An 18,426-nucleotide genomic window follows, 5' to 3' on the forward strand; every position below is an offset into this window, starting at 1 on the left:
TAATGAATATGAATAATTACCTAACAAACGTCAAAGAGAACAAAATCGATAAAGAATTACATTAAATAGAAAACTCACATTGTTTAAATAATTTTTTTAAACTGTATAAATCGTATTAATTAAATACTTATTATAAATACAGCGATACAATGATTATGAGTCATTTAAATGTTTAATCATCTCATCAGAAAATATTTTAATTTGTTTACATATCGATATACATATCGTATAGATTTATTTTGTATTTGCCCGAATTTCACTCGAAGAAATCTATTATTGTTCTAATCTCAAACCTAATTAATATAATTACTTGGTTCCATAAGAAAAAAACCGTCTGTTCTATAAAGACTGCATATATCAGAACCTTACATTGAGACGTATACATGTTTGTTGGCTCCGACAGCCGCTTGACACCACGGTTTGAGGTCACCCGTCTACCAGTCGCGAATAAAAAACAAGTTTTTACATTGTATGTGAAATAAATAAAAAAGAATCCTTGACCTTATCATACAGTAAATTAACTTAACGCTACAACCAGTCGGAATGCGCGGTGACTGCGAACAAGGTAGACTTGAAACAATCAAAATAAAAAAGCTAGGACTACATTAAGCATTTTGTACTCCAAGATCTTCATAAGGAGCTCGTAACATGTTTTATTCTGAAACTAGCGACCCGCCCTCGCTTCGCTTCGGAAACATTAAATTTTATTATTAATAGCTGAGTCCCGCTATCTTACCCGCGGTTATTGTCGTACCGCGGGTGACGCCGCGGGGCAAAACTAGTCTAAAAAAGTTGCCTAAGTTACTCCTTATATCGTCAGCTACCTGTCAGTGAAAGTTCAAAAAAATCTGTCCAGCCGTTTCAGAGACTAGCCGGAACAAACAGACAGACAGACAAAAATTGTAAAAAATGTTATTTTGGTGTATGAACCGTATATAATATATTCTTATGCATGTAGTAAAAAGCGGTTATTTCAATATTACAAACAGGCACTCCAATTTTATTTATATGTATAGATAACTGAGAGACGTGTAAAGACAAGCGTGGGCGATTGTCAGACTGTCGATATATAATGTATGTACAATGTTATTGGACGCGAGTTGTTGCAATAGCCACTCTAGTAGACGCAAAAAAAAGCAAACGCGATCCGCGACCTAATCGATCTATGCAGTGGATCCTATGCGTTATAAAGGCCACTAGTTGTTTAATTACTATTAGTCGAGGCGTCGTGGAGACGCGACCACAATAATTAGCTACGTTTTATATAAAATAGGACCAAAACGCCTCAAAACTTAGCAGACTGTGAGCACTCGCCCCGATGCAGTTCGGTCAAAATGTCAAACCAAAAACTTCAACAACATAAATTCGAATCTAAATTCAAATTTTATTTAAAACCGATGATTTTGGATCGAATTATAACTTTCAGATACACAAAAATCAAGCTATCTCACTTTTTCGTCATACATCGAAGAAGAATTTCGCTTGTGTGAACAGTGCAGCTATATTTTTGTATGCGTGCCTCATTATAATGTAGCTCTACCTTAATTCGTAATTTATGTTGCAGCGAAATTATGTTTTCCTTGAAATCTTTAATATTGTGACGTAAGTGCTTCTCGTCATTAACAAACTAGTCTTTTCGTTTCGCGTCCGATTTGCATAACTGGCTAGGACATGCTTCGTCATCGCGCACCGAGTGCCAACTCGCGCGCATTTATAAACGAGCGAATGTTGTTTGTCAGGTGCGTGTGTGCGTTAAGGCGCCGTTTCGTGATGTTTCATGGAGTTTATGAACAAAGGTTTTCTTCAACTGAAGGTAAACAGACGGATGAGAAGTGCATGCTAAATTTAAGGATACTCAGTTAAAATATTTAATGTAGGTTTATCTTCTAATAGAATCGTAATTTGTGTTTTGCTCAAAATTATAAATAAAAATCAATAATTTAACGGTATAACTTGTGCTCATTTTATTCACTTAATATTTGAATAAATTGAACACAATAATTAGAATAAATAAAACAAAATAATAAATTATTTGTTGTACGAGTAGAAAGTAAAATGCTGAGAGTGTAGTAGTGTAAACTCAATACTATTATTGGTTAATAGAATTTACTAATACCTTCTTTTTTGATCAATTGCTCCACTGAGCCTTTTTTTTTCCTACCTAAGCTGGTAGCCTAGAGAGGCTATTCCAGCGTAACCTTACCTAGTAGGTGAGCTCACGGGGCTCAAACCTGACGACGTTGCTAACACGAACCCTAGCAAGGCCGTGCTTCGCAGAATCTACCACCGGATCGGAAACGCGACCCACTGAGAAGATCCGGCGAGAAAGACACATCTAGAGTACTAAAGGTAGGTCTAAGAGTACACTAGCCGTTGTGGACTTTTCTTCTATATCGTTCCCTCACTACTGAGGATCGCGACCACGTGTGACGTTCTTCCACTGTGTTCGATTATGGGTGGCATGGACCGCATAGAGACAAAACAGACATCGAGCCCAACATTCGCCTTAACAATAAACGGCACACAGACACGTCAACAACGTATCGAACGCGGGGAAGCCCGCGTTGTGAAACTCTGTAGGTTGAGAATTAATTTATAATATTAGTTTCTTAATAAAATGAGATCCTAACTAAAACCTAACTTTCAAATGGTTGAAATCGAAAGTATTTTGACACTTGAACTTATTTAGCTTATTTTATTGCATACTGATGACATCGGCTATGGACCTTATATAAGACACCACAACACCTTTTTTTTATTGCATAGATGGGTGGACGAGCTCACAGCCCACCTGGTGTTAAATGGTTACCGAAGTTCACAGACATCTGCCGAATGAGAATGATGAAAGAATGCCGCCACCCACCTTGAGATATGAGTTCTGATGTCTCAGTTTTTAAAGTACACCGGCTGCCTCGCCCTTCGAACCGAAACGCATTACTGCTTCACGGCAGAAATAGGCAGGGCGGTGGTACCTACCCGTGCGGACTCACAACACGTTCTACCACCAGTAATTACGCAAATTATAATTTTGCGGGTTTGATTTTTATTAAACGATGTTATTCCTTCACACGAAGGCACCGAACGTTTTATCAAACACCTTGTTACACCCAGGAATCTCTATTCTATGTAAAACACGTATTTTGATTAGAAAACGTCAGTTGATGCGCTGATGACTTCTTTTTTTTTCACTGAGATCCCCGACTACCTCTGTACCTGAAGGTGTCATTGAGCTGTTCCTGTTTCCATTAAGATCCTAAAGCAATTAGATGAATCGAGAATGTATTGATGCGGGAAGCTATGACAGGATTTTGATTCTAATTTGAAAATTCGATAATTGTTAAATTAAAAAAAAAATATTAAAAAATTAAGAGTGTACTTTAGTGTTTATTGTTTAGTAGTTATTCTGTACTACTTAACTGTTCTAATGATGTAACAATTACGCTAAATAACTTCAACTAAAAAGTACAACGTTATGAAACAAAGAAACTCGAAAGAAAATATAGGAAGAGACAATGTACCCGGAAGCGTGGCTTACTAATCAATATAATAGGACCCACTATGAAAAAAATATATATGTATACAACGTCAAGTGTAAGCGATTCTCGACTTTACGCCGCGAGAAATAAAGCGTTCGTACACAATCGTGGAGAGCACGAGGCCGCCCTAGTTATAAATAGATTTTCACGAAAAAGAAATGTTACAGGGAATTTGGTGCAAGGCCCGCGCAGATTACTGTTGGCACAGAGACATCTTTTGACAAAAATCATTAGTTTTAGTTCATTATTTGTTTTTTTAACACATTTTTGTTTTCTATTAATGTGTATTTAATTTTTTATACTACAATATAACATTTAATTATGTGTCTTTGCATTCTTGAAATGGCCGTGAGCAATGGTGAGCAGTGAAGGTCTGGTGTGCCGTAAGATCAACTGTCTCCGACGAGAATCAGTCCTGATTCGGATGGCGCCAACCACCTGGGGATTTGAGCTCATAGCATGGCATAAAAATCTATCGTCACATATTGCGCCACAGACCCACAGAAATAGGCAGGATGCCGAAAGATGCCTATTTCGCAACGCAGTCGCATGTTCCTTTTATAGGACTGAGACTTGGGAAACGTAGAAAAATAGGTTTTACGTCCTAGCCACCTTGAGCTATTTTTTCTTCATCATCAGCAGTAATATCATGCTTTCTTCCAACCTGAATTGTCTAAGGCATACGATTCTTAAGCAGTAGTGACATCACGCAGCAGCCCATCCATAGACACAGCAGAACTCTAATACTATTATAGGTACATATAAATACTAACAGTTAGCGGTGCAAGTTATTTGGATAAGCGCAGGAGTACTGTATTCGCAGGTTTATTTTTTTATTTTATTGCTTAGATGGGTGGACGAGCTCACAGCCCACCTGGTGTTAAGTGGTTACTGGAGCCCATAGACATCTACAACGTAAATGCGCCACCCATCTTGAGATAAGTTCTAAGGTCTCAGTATAGTTACAACGGCTGCCCCGCCCTTCAAACCGAAACGCATTACTGCTTCGCGGCAGAAATAGGAAGGGACCTACCCGTGCCGACTCACAATAGGTCCTACCACCAGTAAAGCATTTCCTTTAAGTGAAGCACAACCATCAATCCTGTTCTCGTAATGATAATATGTATCATTACGAATTAAATTGAACGTGTATTGACGGATTTGGTTTGTGGTCAAAGGCTCACGTCTGAGTACAGGATAAATAGCGACGTGTAGCGATATTTAAACGAATCACGCACCTCCATAGGACTAGTACTTTTTTTCAAAACTGATATCCTATTATAAATTACTAGATATTATTTAGTATCTATAAATTTATCTGTTATTTTATTTCGGGGTGTGCGTGTCGCATGTGACGGGATGCCGAGGATCGCGTCTAGAGGCGTGCAGTTGGAAAGGCCTATTACCAGCAGTGAACTCTTATAGGATGATGATGATGAAGTATCGTATGTACTATAATTTCGTGTGTACTACTTACTCTCTAAGATGTTTTAAGCACATGTCAGTTGGATACTAGTTCTAAATATAATAATTTTGAATAAAATTTAAACCTAATAATAGTTTTGACATAGACAAATTATTCCCATGGGTTTTGCCACGTTGATTTCCTTGTGTTTTGTTTATTGAGGAAAATTCTATTAACGTCTAGTTTTAGATAATTATTTGTTACATTTTACCATTGTTTCGGATATTTTACTGCTGATGTAACACTATTTATTAATTAAACTACTATTAACTAAATAATGTTTAATTTTTTTCTATATTTTGCAATTTCTGTATTTATTTACAAATAAGCCCTCATATTTTAAAACCTTTCGCGGTTTTATCGACTCTGCTAACGAAGCCTTAAATAGAGCAAATTTTCAAACATTTGAGTCCAGATTTATTGAGCTAAAGCATTCACACTTTTTTTTTTTTTTTATTGCTTTGATGGATGGACGAGCTCACAGCCCACCTGGTGTTAAGTGGTTACTGGAGCCCATAGACATCTACAACGTAAATGCGCCACCCACCTTGAGATATAAGTTCTAAGGTCTCAGTAAAGTTACAACGGCTACCCCACCCTTCGAACCGAAACGCATTACTGCTTCACGGCGGAAATAGGCGGGGTGGTGGTACCTACCCGGGCGGACTCCCAAGAGGTCCTACCACCAGTGATATCACACGCATATAAAAAACGATAAACTGCTTAAGCGTCTCATTTGGCTCGTTGAACTTCTAGAACAAATGTCGCAAGTACATGACAAGTTATTGGAAAACAATAAACATAATTACCAATATTAAACCCGTATTGAAACAGAACTGCGTCAGCGTATACCACAATATGTCAGTTATGTGTTATATTTTTTTATTATAATATCATTTCGTTAGTTAATTAACACTTCTGTATATTACTAATTGGCATATAAGTGTATCGGTATTATGAGAACAAGGTCGGTTAATTGAGCTTATCATACGTACAAATATTTCTAACTTATGGACACTATTGTTGAGTTATTAAATGTTTTTGAAGCTTATTTAAATAAGCTTTTCTGGGTAATTTTCCTTTGTTTACATACATGGTTTGTGATAGAGAGCGATAAATCTGACTTTTACCACCAATATTCACGGTGATTTTACTTTTATACTGGATTCATTAAATACACGTAAAATATTTTGTCATAACTTTTGACTTAAATGCATTAGATTGGTCTCTATCACCTAGAAAACACAGCGTTGGTTGATACACTAAATAATTGAATGGTATTAAAAATTTTGCAGTTTTCTTTTTTTAACTGTTTTTCAACGTGTTAAAATTACGATTCTTTTAAATTTCTTTATTATCGCTTTGGTGGGTGGACTACCTCACGGCCCAACTGATGTTAAGTGGCTTTCGGAGCCCATAGACATCTACAACGTAAACGCCGCCGCCTACCTTCAGATATGAGTTCTAAGGCCTCAGTATAGTTACAAAGGCTGCCCCATCCTTGGAACCGAAACGCATTACTGCTTCACGACAGAAATAGGCAGAGTGATGGTACCTACCCGTGCGGATTTACAAGACGTCCTACCTCCAATAAATTTCTTGCCAATAATATAAATGAATATATCTACTGCGCACGAATTCCCTAGCTGCAATGTTTAGAATTATTCACATTACGATATTTTTCTTTTTTAACTACTCAAGTTGTATTGAAATGTAATTGTGTCAGTAATATTGCATTTATTAATTTAATATTATAAACAGAAACAGAAGAGTATTCTATTAGATTGTAATGCAACCCCCGGCTCCAAATAAATTCAACATTTGATACATCATCATTTAGACGTAGAAACGTCGCTATCAGTATTATAATTAATTAATGTTAAAACAAAGTTTAATTTTAATGAACTGAACGGTTCGAGCTTTATCGTCCAAAATTATTGTGACGTAGGGTTTTGTTTATAAAACATCTGAAGCGAATATGTAAGGGACATTACCTATTATCTAATAAGCTTCTAAACTGTAATATTATGTCATCGATAAATCTCATTGTAGATACTAAACGTACCGAAAGCAGAAAAAAAGGTGAACTCTCTATATCCTGCACTAACCTCGCTCTAATTTCTCTGGACCACACTCACAGACGCAATTAAGCCGCGTACACGAGCTGTCGGTGGGCAGGGGCGGGGGGGCCGCGGCTTGCACGAGTCACCCCCCTCCCCTACTATAGAGAGGGGGCGAAAAAAACGCGTGGAGAGAAAAAGAAAAATGCGGAAAGCGGAAACAAGTTCCCGCGACACGTGACTGGAGGCTTCCCGGGCGCGTCGCCATGGCAACGGAGCAGGGTTGCCGCGTAACGTGTACAGAAGAAGCGTGTGCCTACAAGATTAGTGTTTACGTGGTTTATGTTCTGTTGCTTTGTTAATTCGTCTCATGTCCCTCATCAAAACTACAATTTAAGTCAAGTTAAAATATCATTTTGATTATCTGCAATCAAAACATCCAAACTTGTTTCTTTATAACCAATTAAACAATATTTAATTTTCTAAATATCATTACGTTGTTGTAACTGAGCAACGCGTATGTACACTCATCTTTTTTGCATTACCAAACTAAATATCATTCTATTAGAATTCAAAGATATCAATCACATCCGAGAACATTGCTAGAAAATACAAATACTATTTAGGAAATAATCTAATATTTAAATATATCTATTTCGAGTTAATTTTCTAAGTCTTTACGCAGGAACGCCGTTTTGAATATAATTAAAAATACAGATTAGTGTCTATCCAAGTGAATATGTGAGAAAACATGTCAATCACATGTTTAAAATATAATACTAAATATTTTCTCTGCAAACAACTACCTATAATTATATGGCAGCGTTATGTATAAACTATTAGAACAATTACACTTACTACTATTTAAACTGTTAACTGATTGTCGCCGCCTCTAGTTATTCATTTAATAACTTCTGAATACCTCAGTTTTTATTAACATAGACTAAGCGAAGCCTTCGCTAAATTTTCCGGTTTTAATCGACAAAATATTGTATACATACATCGCGCAGACAGTCTAATATAGATAAAAATCTTGCAGTATCGTTTACCGTTGATAGATTTTTTTTCAGGTATTTAAATTTGCCCGAATACGTTTTGCATAAGCCTATATATTGGTAATTAATAAATAAGCCTTCCTAAATACTTTAATTACAATCAGTGAATTTATTATCATAAAATGAGTATTTAAATAAACTTCTTAGCGAAATATACGAACTAATCAGTTTAAAAAAATGTAATTATTTAATAATTAATGTTCAAGATAAGCAAAAATACAAGAGTGGATCTCTGTTAGCAAATCCCACCCCTCCTGACTGAGCCTTTGCTCACCCACCTGACCTGGTGAAAATGGAAAGTTCTCTGGGCCACCAGTAATCCCTCATTCATAGTTAAAAAAAAAGGATCCATTAAAGTTGAAAATTTAGAATTTGCCATATACTATGCCGACGGCTCTGACACACTAACAAAACATTTCTCGGGTAGGTACCGAGAATCATTAATTAACATCGCAAACACTTTGCCACTGCTGTACGCTGCTTGAGAAAACATTTCTAATTTTTTATGAATTAATTCAATTTCTTCTACGCTCAATCAATTCAGTTACGATTCACTATCAATTAAGCTAAAAACTTAATCAAAAACTTGGTTCAAATTAATTAATCACTCAACGATGTTTTCCCATATTGAAAAGTGAAAATGAAATACGTAACCAAAATACAAAATTAGCGTTACATAGGCATACACGTGCCGCCTTCCCGGTTCTCGGAACTCCCTAAAACCGGGTAAGTTGCACGTGTCGGCGCCGGAAGTACCGGGAGCAAAAAAATCTATAATAGTAGGCAAGGGCGCCCTAGTTTCCCGCTGTAAGGTTTTTCACCCGGTTTTTTTATCCGGATAAATTGTTTAATTAATTTAACTTTTTTTTTTTAAATAAGATTATTGTGGATTATTACTTAGTTACTTTCTGGTGAATTACGTTTGCTGTGTTTGCAAACAAAAATGCTTTTAACCCTATTGCAAAGATTTTAAGGTCGTTTTTCGATTCAGAAGAGAAACTACGAACTCGCATCTGACAAGGCTGTGTGTTTCCGTGATATACCTATGGACGCCAACAAATTAAAAATATTGTCATACCATTTATGGTTGTACAGATTTGCAGGCCAATACGCCCCGCCACCACGACACCGGTTCTATAAGTTTACCATCTAAATATTGTATATACATATGAAAAAACACGTATCTTAACAGCAAAAAACTACAGACGAGTACATTTATATCGAAAGAGGAAAAAAAAAATATTTTTTTGAAATTTTTAACCCTTACGATTTTATGAGAAAATGAAGTTAGAAAATTCGGCTTGCTTGACAGTTTGTATAAATTAGGCCTAGAATAAGATTTCGTGAATATCTGAAATATGCACTTGTTGTCGAATCTGCAACATTATGATCACGACGAATGGAGATGTTCATTAAGCCGCTGATCGTAAGTGCTTTGTTGGTCGTAATATTTAAAAGGTTTAAAATAATTTCATCAATCAATCGTACATTTTGTACCGGCGACGACTAATCGTATCGCGATGTGTTAAGCAGATTCGTAACACGTTTTTTGAGAATCGCAATAAAATGTAATTTTCAAAGTCTCGTGTCGAAATATGACGTCAACTGTTCGAAAATTAATTCAAAAATGATCACGTTTTGGGTTTTTTATATACCAATATTATAATTTTTTTGAAATTTAATGGTAATGCGACCGTTTGGTTTTGAAATAAAATAGTTGAGTTTTTAAGATTGATAGAAAGAGATTTTTTTTTATTGCTTTTTAGATGGGTGGATGCGCTCACGATCCACCTGGTGTTAAGCGGTTACCGCAGCCCATAGACATCTTACAACGTAAATGCGCCATTCACGTTGAGATACAAGTTCTAAGATCTCAGACAACGGCTGCCCTACCCTTCAAACCGAAACGCATTATTGCTTCACGGAAAAAATAGGCAAGGTGGTGGTATCTACCCGTGCGAACTCACAAGAGGTCCTACCACCAGTAATAGTAGATAGATGACCATTCGGTGCATCTGAAGGTTACTGGCCGCTGTCGTTCCAGAACGCAATCAATGCTACGGAGACAAATAGGCCGCCAAGTTGTTATTCAGAAGCTATCCGACGCTAGAACAACCACCCTTTTTTTCGGATAGAAGGCCGAACCTCCTACGCGATTTCCGGGCCTAGGGGGCACGCGAGGTATATCGGACTCGACGACTTGATCTTGGGAGCGGCCCACAGGCTCAAGGATGTTTTAGGGCCCTACCGCACCAAACGACTAACCCCCCACCGTAAGACAAGTTGAAGTCAATCCTGAACAACAGATATCCGATCCCTCAAACTGTTTGGTAATATGTCATGTTCCTTAACAACAGGGCCGTAAGCTCTGTCCAAATTAGATATTTAAATTGCGACAATATTATATGTTTTGATATGAGAACTTTAGTCTCGTGAACAAATGTATGTATTGTAATGTAGTTTACACCACGTTATATCTCTTTCATCCAATCATCCTTCACACACGACTGACAGAGACAAAGCACGTAAGAAATTATCGTTGGTAAGAGCAATGGTTATTTATATCTAAACATCTTTGTTGCGATTATTTACTTGAATAATTCGAAGGTCCAAACTGATTATCCCGTCACATTAGCGATACATCGACAATAGCATAATGGGTGGCTAGCAAAATTGACTAACATAGTCGTAAAATATAGTAGATTTTCTGACGCAAAAAACTGATTGCGAATTAAAACACAGACTTCATACAAATATAAATTCCTTGCACCGCATCCCACGAGCTCGATCGACACTGATTTCTACGATAACCAACGTAATTGCGCTGAATATAAAGCTCATAATTCTATCACGAGTAACTTTGATGATCATAAAGAGGTAAATATATAAATCGACCTTTGTGGTCCAGACATAAGGCTGTTTATCGCTTGTATTTATATTTAATGGTTAGCACGTGATCACTGAGGCCAAACTGGTACAGCAAGGTTAAGGCAAAACAAAAACAAACATGCCCCACGTCCTTTGTTGAGCGAAAATGCTAAATAACGTAAAGGACCGTGCCTTTGAACCTTCTAGACCTAAAATCAGGTACCTAAAACGCGCGAACGCAGTTGAATCACTCGCCAAACATTTGGCGCTTATTCTTGGGCGATGATTTTGAGTTTTTGTGATATTTGAACTCGCCTGGGCGCATGAGTTCACAGGCTATAGACACCAGGAGAATGTTTAGCATTGGAACATAAAGTCCGAGTCTTGTTGCGGTCCTGAGAAAGCAGAATCGTATGACTGCGTCGTCGCAGACATTGGGAACTCTAACTCCCTCCTGGTAAGCTAAGGTCGCATCTAATATTAAGACGACAATAACACAGACATATCGTTTCACAATCTGAAGGCAATCGAGTCGGTCTCACCGAAACGAGTTTAACTTGATTTTTTGAAAAAATTATGAATAAAAAACGATTAAGTTGAAAAAAAAAAACAGGTAAGACAAAGGTCAAAGACTTTTTTTTGGTATTTCGAAAACCGTAATTACATAATCGTAATGCTTATTATGTTTTTATATCATCTTTGTTTAATTATTTCGTTTATTCGTAACAGTCGTGTTGTGTTCATTAGGAATTGCATTTAGTAATTGAGTTACTATAGGTATACCCATATTCTCTTCGTATGTAAACAGGGTCGGCGCGACACGTATTTGCAATTTAAATTATATAATGAAAGCGATTTGCTTACAGTTAAACAACAGATCGTCTGCATGGCATCAACCCTCCGTAGACAAGGCAAGCCGTGAATTTTGAAAACGGAGATAGGAATTATTGGTGCGTTTAAGTTACCAAAAAAGTTTGTAACGAAATTGTCGGGTAGTAGTAATAATGATAACCAGTTAGATCTTTAATAATTTCTCAATTAAAGCCAATGGATAATCGTGCTTTGAAGTTTTAACACACCCTTAAGACTTTTCTTCGTTCAAAGTTATTATAATTTAAACTACCGCGCAATTAGTAAATACGCTGTTAGCAGCTAATCTCAATTCGTCATGTTGCTGTGATAGCATTCAGATAGCAATGTTAATAAGAAAGGTGTTGACATTATATTCCGCAATATACCGAGTAAACAATAATCATCGTCATTTTAGAAAATCAATTGATAAGATTGCATTCGAGCTAATTATTTCTATAAGCACCTACTATTTATCACAATGGCCACACCAACTTAATTTAAAACAACGAATATGCTTGAGATATTAAATAACAAAACGGCTTGCTGCTATAATAACAACCAACGTTATTATTGTTGATGTTATAAACTGTGTATACAAAGTGATTCGACTTGAAGGTGAATCCCAGCGATAACCGATAAGTTTTTGCTGTAAAGTATCCCGCGTGGCTTTTAATCAATTAATACAAAAATTAAGCAGACATAATAATGATTTTTATTTGTTGATCATCTTCTTCTTCTTCCTGTAGACTTCGTTTTAAGAATTTAGAATTTAAAAATATAATGTCTATGGTTTGAACGGAAACATTTCTATTTTGAAATCTTTGACCGATTCGACCACGGCGTTCACAATTACACTTGCCAACGACCATCGTTTAAGTTTTATTTGTTTACTGATAAATAGATATATGTAAGATAAGCGTTAGTAGCGTATGTGCGGACTAGTCCACGACTGGGACTAAACATTCACTACGAACTTTCACGCGTGTTTAATCATGAACAATCTCTTTTGTAGCTTAGCAGAATTTTTACAAATATATTTTTTATATTAGACAGGTGAACGGACTCTTGACCCGCGTTGAGTAATATTAGCATAGCCCATAGACATGTCAACCGTAAATTCTGCCATTTCTGATGTATTCATGATTCCATGAAGTACAAAGGAGTGTAACCAGAGAGGAGTACCCAGTGATCAAACTATTAATGTTCAGTGTGGGTACTTGTGCTGCATCATGTGAACGCACACAGACAACATCTTGAGAGGAAACGTCGTCTACATTTAGTCCAGAGAACCGGGTTCCTCTGCGCACCACATGAAATTTTTATAACGTACCGCTGCCATATCTTTGAAGAGCTGCGGAAGTCCAGAAATCTAATACAACATACTCGTAGTATAAAGCCCGTAATTAGTCAAATAAATCAGTGCTCACTCAATTGTTGAAATTTGATCACTATGTCTGATAATTTAAGATTTAGATTCATTTTATGTTGTTGTATTCATGTCGTTTGGCTATTGACAATTTCTCAAAAAGTTGGCCGAAAAAAGATTGAAACATGCCTTTTCCGGGACAGGGTGTTGCATATGCCACATACTACGTTTTACGAACGTTTTTATCATAGCAGATAATACTATGCGCAGTCCGGATCACCATCGCTATGATAGAAAGTATCCTATTGCTGTTCTGATTATAAGCTGTATGAACTGTCATTAAAATCAGTCAAGTAATATTTGCTTGAAAAGTAGCAGATATCCATTCAGTGCTGTGGAACTTTTCGCAGCAACAAGACAAATATAATCCCATATTTTGTTACGCAAAACGTTCATTGAAACAACCACAGTACTTTTCATATGATGATCGAGAGAAACAGATATACAAATAGATTACAAAATACTTAATTGAAAACACAATTCAGATACAGTTCTATCATGTTATTAATAATCAGTTTTACATTAAAAGGACAAGGAAGAACGTAGATCTCTTCTATGTAACTGTGTCAGTGTGATTATTTCACTCCTGCGTAGATGGGTTGACAAGCTAACGACGCACCTGGTGCTAGGTGGTTACAAAAGTTCTTAACCGTCAAGAAAATAGGTAAGTAACAGTGCGGTCTATACTTGTACAGAGAAATTAGCTTTGAGTTTTTCATGATAATAGTTTAGAAATCCGGTTATCACGGGAGATGCTGACATGTAACTCTGGTTTAATGAAGTCACTGCCTATCTCCGTAATTCCTGTAGGTGGTAGATAATTCGAAGCTCATATTAGTGGGCACACTGGCTTATCCAATCTTGCCGGAACAATGACAGTTAGACCTCACGTCTCAAAGTCGGTGCCCGCATTCATGCTTTCATCTATGTCTTGTTAACGACTTAATGTCAGATGCCCCGTGAATCCTTACAACTATATAAAATTCTCGAGGAGCCCAATTCATGCCAATAATCAAGTTAGTCGCGAGTTCCTATGCAAGCCAACATAAAGGTAGCCGCGTATCAGTTACCTTATCTCCGACTGCCAACATATCCTTGATTTCAAGGAGACGTTTGTCGCCATCATGAAGCCAACAAGTAACATATTTCAGGTATTTAATTAATAACGATGTTATTGACATTGACTATAGAAAACACATTGTGTTTTAATTCTGTATTTATTCTGAACAAATTAGTAGTATTGTTTACTAGCTTCCCACCGTGTCCTAAACGCAAAGGCTTATTCGAGTGACAGTGTGACAAGATTTGTTTATTAAAAATGTTCCCCATTATTTGTTATAAATATGAATCCATTTAAATTAATTTGATACTATTTTTCACAGCTATCTTAAAAGTTGGCTTAAAAATAAATCTTAATAATCATATGTTTAAGTCGGTTTCGAATTCAACCGTTTTCTAATTTATATTGTGAAGATACGTTTCAATGAATTTATTTAAAACAAACAAAAGGATTGTTCATTTTATATAAATTATCGAATATTCACAAAATCTCGAATTTGATTAAGTGATTTCTATCAGATATATTACATCGATTTGTCTATAGCAAATAAATATTTCACAAACCTTATCAGAGTCAAGATCGTATTTAAAGCGGGACATAAAAGGACAGACCCTTGAAATAAGCGCGACTCATCCGTTTTATTAACTCGTTTACACTTGACATCATTAAAGAAAGAATTAACAACAAACCTTCTTAATATCATATTTAAACATAATCTAAGAAATATTAATAATTCTTGTTTTTTTCGAGTCAATTCAAACTACATACATACATAGTTGTTCTTGAAAACTTTCTGTACGCATTGTTCATTCAACGCACGCGAGTAATTTCAAGTAAGGTGCGTATTTCATACTAGACTATTATTTCGCAATTGTTGTAAATTGTTATTAGAATTTTTGTCTATTCGTCCGCGCGTTTGATAGAAATCTCAGCAATGGCTGAATCGAATTCGGTATGATTTTAAGTGATGTATTGAAGAAAGTTCTAATGTATTGAAGTCTCGTCTTTAATGTATTGAAGTCTCCGAGCACTTGAGGAGGCTCTCATGTTGTGATATGACAGGGAACTTTTTGTTGAGTCCGAAAAACTTGTGCCGAGTAATATATCACCAAACTTACAAATTACTCGTTACAACAAATGTTCCTGAATTTTCTTATTATTCACATTATAATACTAAAACTACACATTATTTTACAGCAGGTAAAAATCAGTTATCTGCTTTTGACCTGGTACTAGCGGGAATCTGGACTCTGGGGCCCTGGATATTTGTCATGAGTAGTTTAATGAATGGACCTGGATAAGCTTTCTTGATAACTTAAAAGATTGTGATAATGAAGTCAACCGGATTGTGATATATGTAACATATTATTATACGCGTATGATATCACAGGACGCGGTCAAGGCTCGTAAATAAGTCTATTTATTGATGTTTTTATTGGCAATTATGCCTCAGTTCAGTAGAATTATCTATTGTAGAAAACTACACGTGTCGGTGTATTGTTTGTAGACGTACAGTAATCTCGACAGCAAAACCATATAGCATTCTCGTGCTCGCTTCATTTGTTTGAAAGAATTGTAGCACGTGTGTTCTTGAAGTGAGGAAATATGTAAATACGTAATATATAATAATATACGTAATATATAATAATATGTAGATACATTGAAAGAGCATGAAAAAGTAAAAATAATTTCTTCATTCATTGGTAGGTAGTTCGGATTGACTGGTTTGACTTTAAGTATTCTGTGAGGAAAATACAGAATTGCGTGAACTAGGCTGAGGATTGCAAATCAAGAGTGAGCATAATGATGAAGGGAAATGAAAAGATTAGATCTGTTCTGTACAATTTCATGCTAAAGTTTGAGCAGATTTGTCATATGATATTTTTAATTTAAATAGATATTAGTTAGTCTACAATCTACATAACTTGGTTAGGTTAGCAAAAATTTTCTTGTGAACAAAATTTTCTTATGAAAGTACAACAACATGCAACATGTATCTACTATTTTAATTTAATTTTGACACAGATAAATTCGAAAAATGGCACACTCACTTTTGAGGGAAATCTGTATTTTTTTTTTAATATTTTCTGATAACGAAGAACTATTTTACTTAAGCTAGCGCTTGGAATAAAATAACTCACCTGAACTTTCCTAATGCGTAGTCTTCCCATTTGATGATGGACGGGCAGTATTTGGGATCGAACAAGAGATTCCTTAAGAACTCCGGCACGGAAACGCTTCTCGGTCGCTTTATGGATGTTTTCCGGCCGCTGCCCCGCGGTCTCCCCGGTGGCCGCTTCGACATTTTCCTCTTATCATCCTCGTCTCCTGATTTACTGACGTCGCTTCCATACGAGTACTCTGGGGAGGCTGTCTCCTCAGACCGGAAAACATCTTCTGCGTCATCACTGGAGTCGCAAGGTCCTTGCAGTAATGTCTGGTCGTTTGGTTTGTAATCTGAGGCGTACATTCTGTTTTTGTGGTCTGCGGCGTCTAGATCTAGCATGGTCTGCTGCTCGTGATGGTAAGGCTCACTTTCCGCATATCTAAATATTGAAGATTGTCTGAACATATCTTCATTTAGTCTAGTGTGGAGTCTGTCGAAAATGTTATCTCCTATCTTCCTCGAAGCGACAGGGTCCATGCTTGGATGGGCCATCCGCTGGACGAAGTCTTCACGCTTCATGTTCCGCAGATCCAAGCCAGTCACTCTGTAGTTAAAGAACGGTATATCGTATTCACTGATACCTATGCTCTGGGCTGTGTCGACTATCCACGAAACTGTATCATCTTCGGTCCAATCGACCACCACTTTGTACTTCCAATCATCTCGGTGGTACTCTCTGCAGCTGACGAGGGTGTGGTAAACATTGGCAGCATTTTCAATCTCAGGCTCTTCGTACGCGTCGTATGAAGGATTGGAGTAGTAGTTTCCGTATATGTGAGAAGCGTTTCCTCTCCTGAAGACTTGGAAGTCGTCGAGGCGGGTGGGCGCTGAGGTCGTCTGGGTGTAGTAGATGTCGCACGTGCTCTGCTCGAAGGGGCGCGCGTAATCAATCATTTTGTTATCGTACGTGCGTCGCGGCCGACGTCTCGCGACGGAATGGCGTCCCACAGTCGCGCGCCTATTTATTAACTAACCACGCTTCGCTGTTTTGTTTATGACGCCGCGCGCTCGTATCAGTGCGGCCGGCCTACAGCTACAGTGGCGAGCGCGACAATCATTCGATAACAGCTTCAGATGATGCGATTTTGTGAGATCAGTGTCGTTACACTTTTTCGTCAACGCTTTCTATGTGTGCGGCAATGCATCTAATTACCGGTACCATGCTTTACATTTACAACTAGTACAACTACTTCGAATTGCTGCTTTGCGTTTTGCGTTTTTGTTAGGAAATAAATTGTTTTTCCATTTTTTTAAATAAAAATATTTTTATTGAGTTTCCCGAAAATTTGAGGATCATTACTTTCAACGACATTTCCAAATGGGAACCTTTGGAGCACTCCTGAACACAATAGCAGAACATAGACTGCGGCTATGTTTACATGACACGTGCATAAGGACAAACCGACGACCCTATAATCAAGTTTACTCAAAACTATGCCGATTTGCATAACATAATAAACAACAGAATGTCATTATGTTAATTATACTTACCTATGTGTTAGTAATATATTAGGCTACATATGTAATTCATGTGAAGGAGAGCTTGTTGCCTGTCCACGATAAGCATCGCTCTTGAAGACGATGTAAATAAATTATAATTTCAACTCTACTGGTTTATCGAGACGGTTTTACCGACTACAAAACAGGACTAGGCACCGATTCATTTGTATTTTTAAAATACTAATATTTTAACCATGATTGGGCAGACGATCTCTTGTTCCACCTGACGATAGGCGGTTCTTCTTTTTCGACTTTATCGTTCCCAAGCTAATGAGGATCGTGACCATAAATATCAAGTCAAAAAAGTATCGGTAATAAATGATTTGTTAATGGTTTTCTCATTCTCATCAAACTCATTCTTTTTTGTGTAGCAGTTAGGTTGGCGCAACTGCTTTTTTTTATTGAGTTTGGTTTCATCTGTTATTTATTAAATAAGT

General features: G+C 36.8%; 1 protein-coding gene across 1 annotated transcript in view; it reads right to left on the bottom strand.

Annotated features, from left to right (window-relative positions):
- Positions 1-17,445, bottom strand: part of Ets (transcription factor Ets) — a 32,322-nt gene extending 14,877 nt beyond the window's left edge. Inside the window, exon 1 of the mRNA XM_089734362.1 lies at positions 16,464-17,445. Within this exon, the coding sequence (XP_089590488.1) occupies positions 16,464-17,383 (920 nt within the window). The 5' untranslated portion in view covers positions 17,384-17,445. The remainder of the gene's footprint in view (positions 1-16,463) is intronic.
- Positions 17,446-18,426: the final 981 nt, after the last annotated feature.

Source organism: Bombyx mandarina, chromosome 17 (assembly GCF_030267445.1).
Source record: "Bombyx mandarina strain Sakado chromosome 17, ASM3026744v2".
Classification (NCBI taxonomy): Eukaryota; Metazoa; Arthropoda; class Insecta; order Lepidoptera; family Bombycidae; genus Bombyx; species Bombyx mandarina.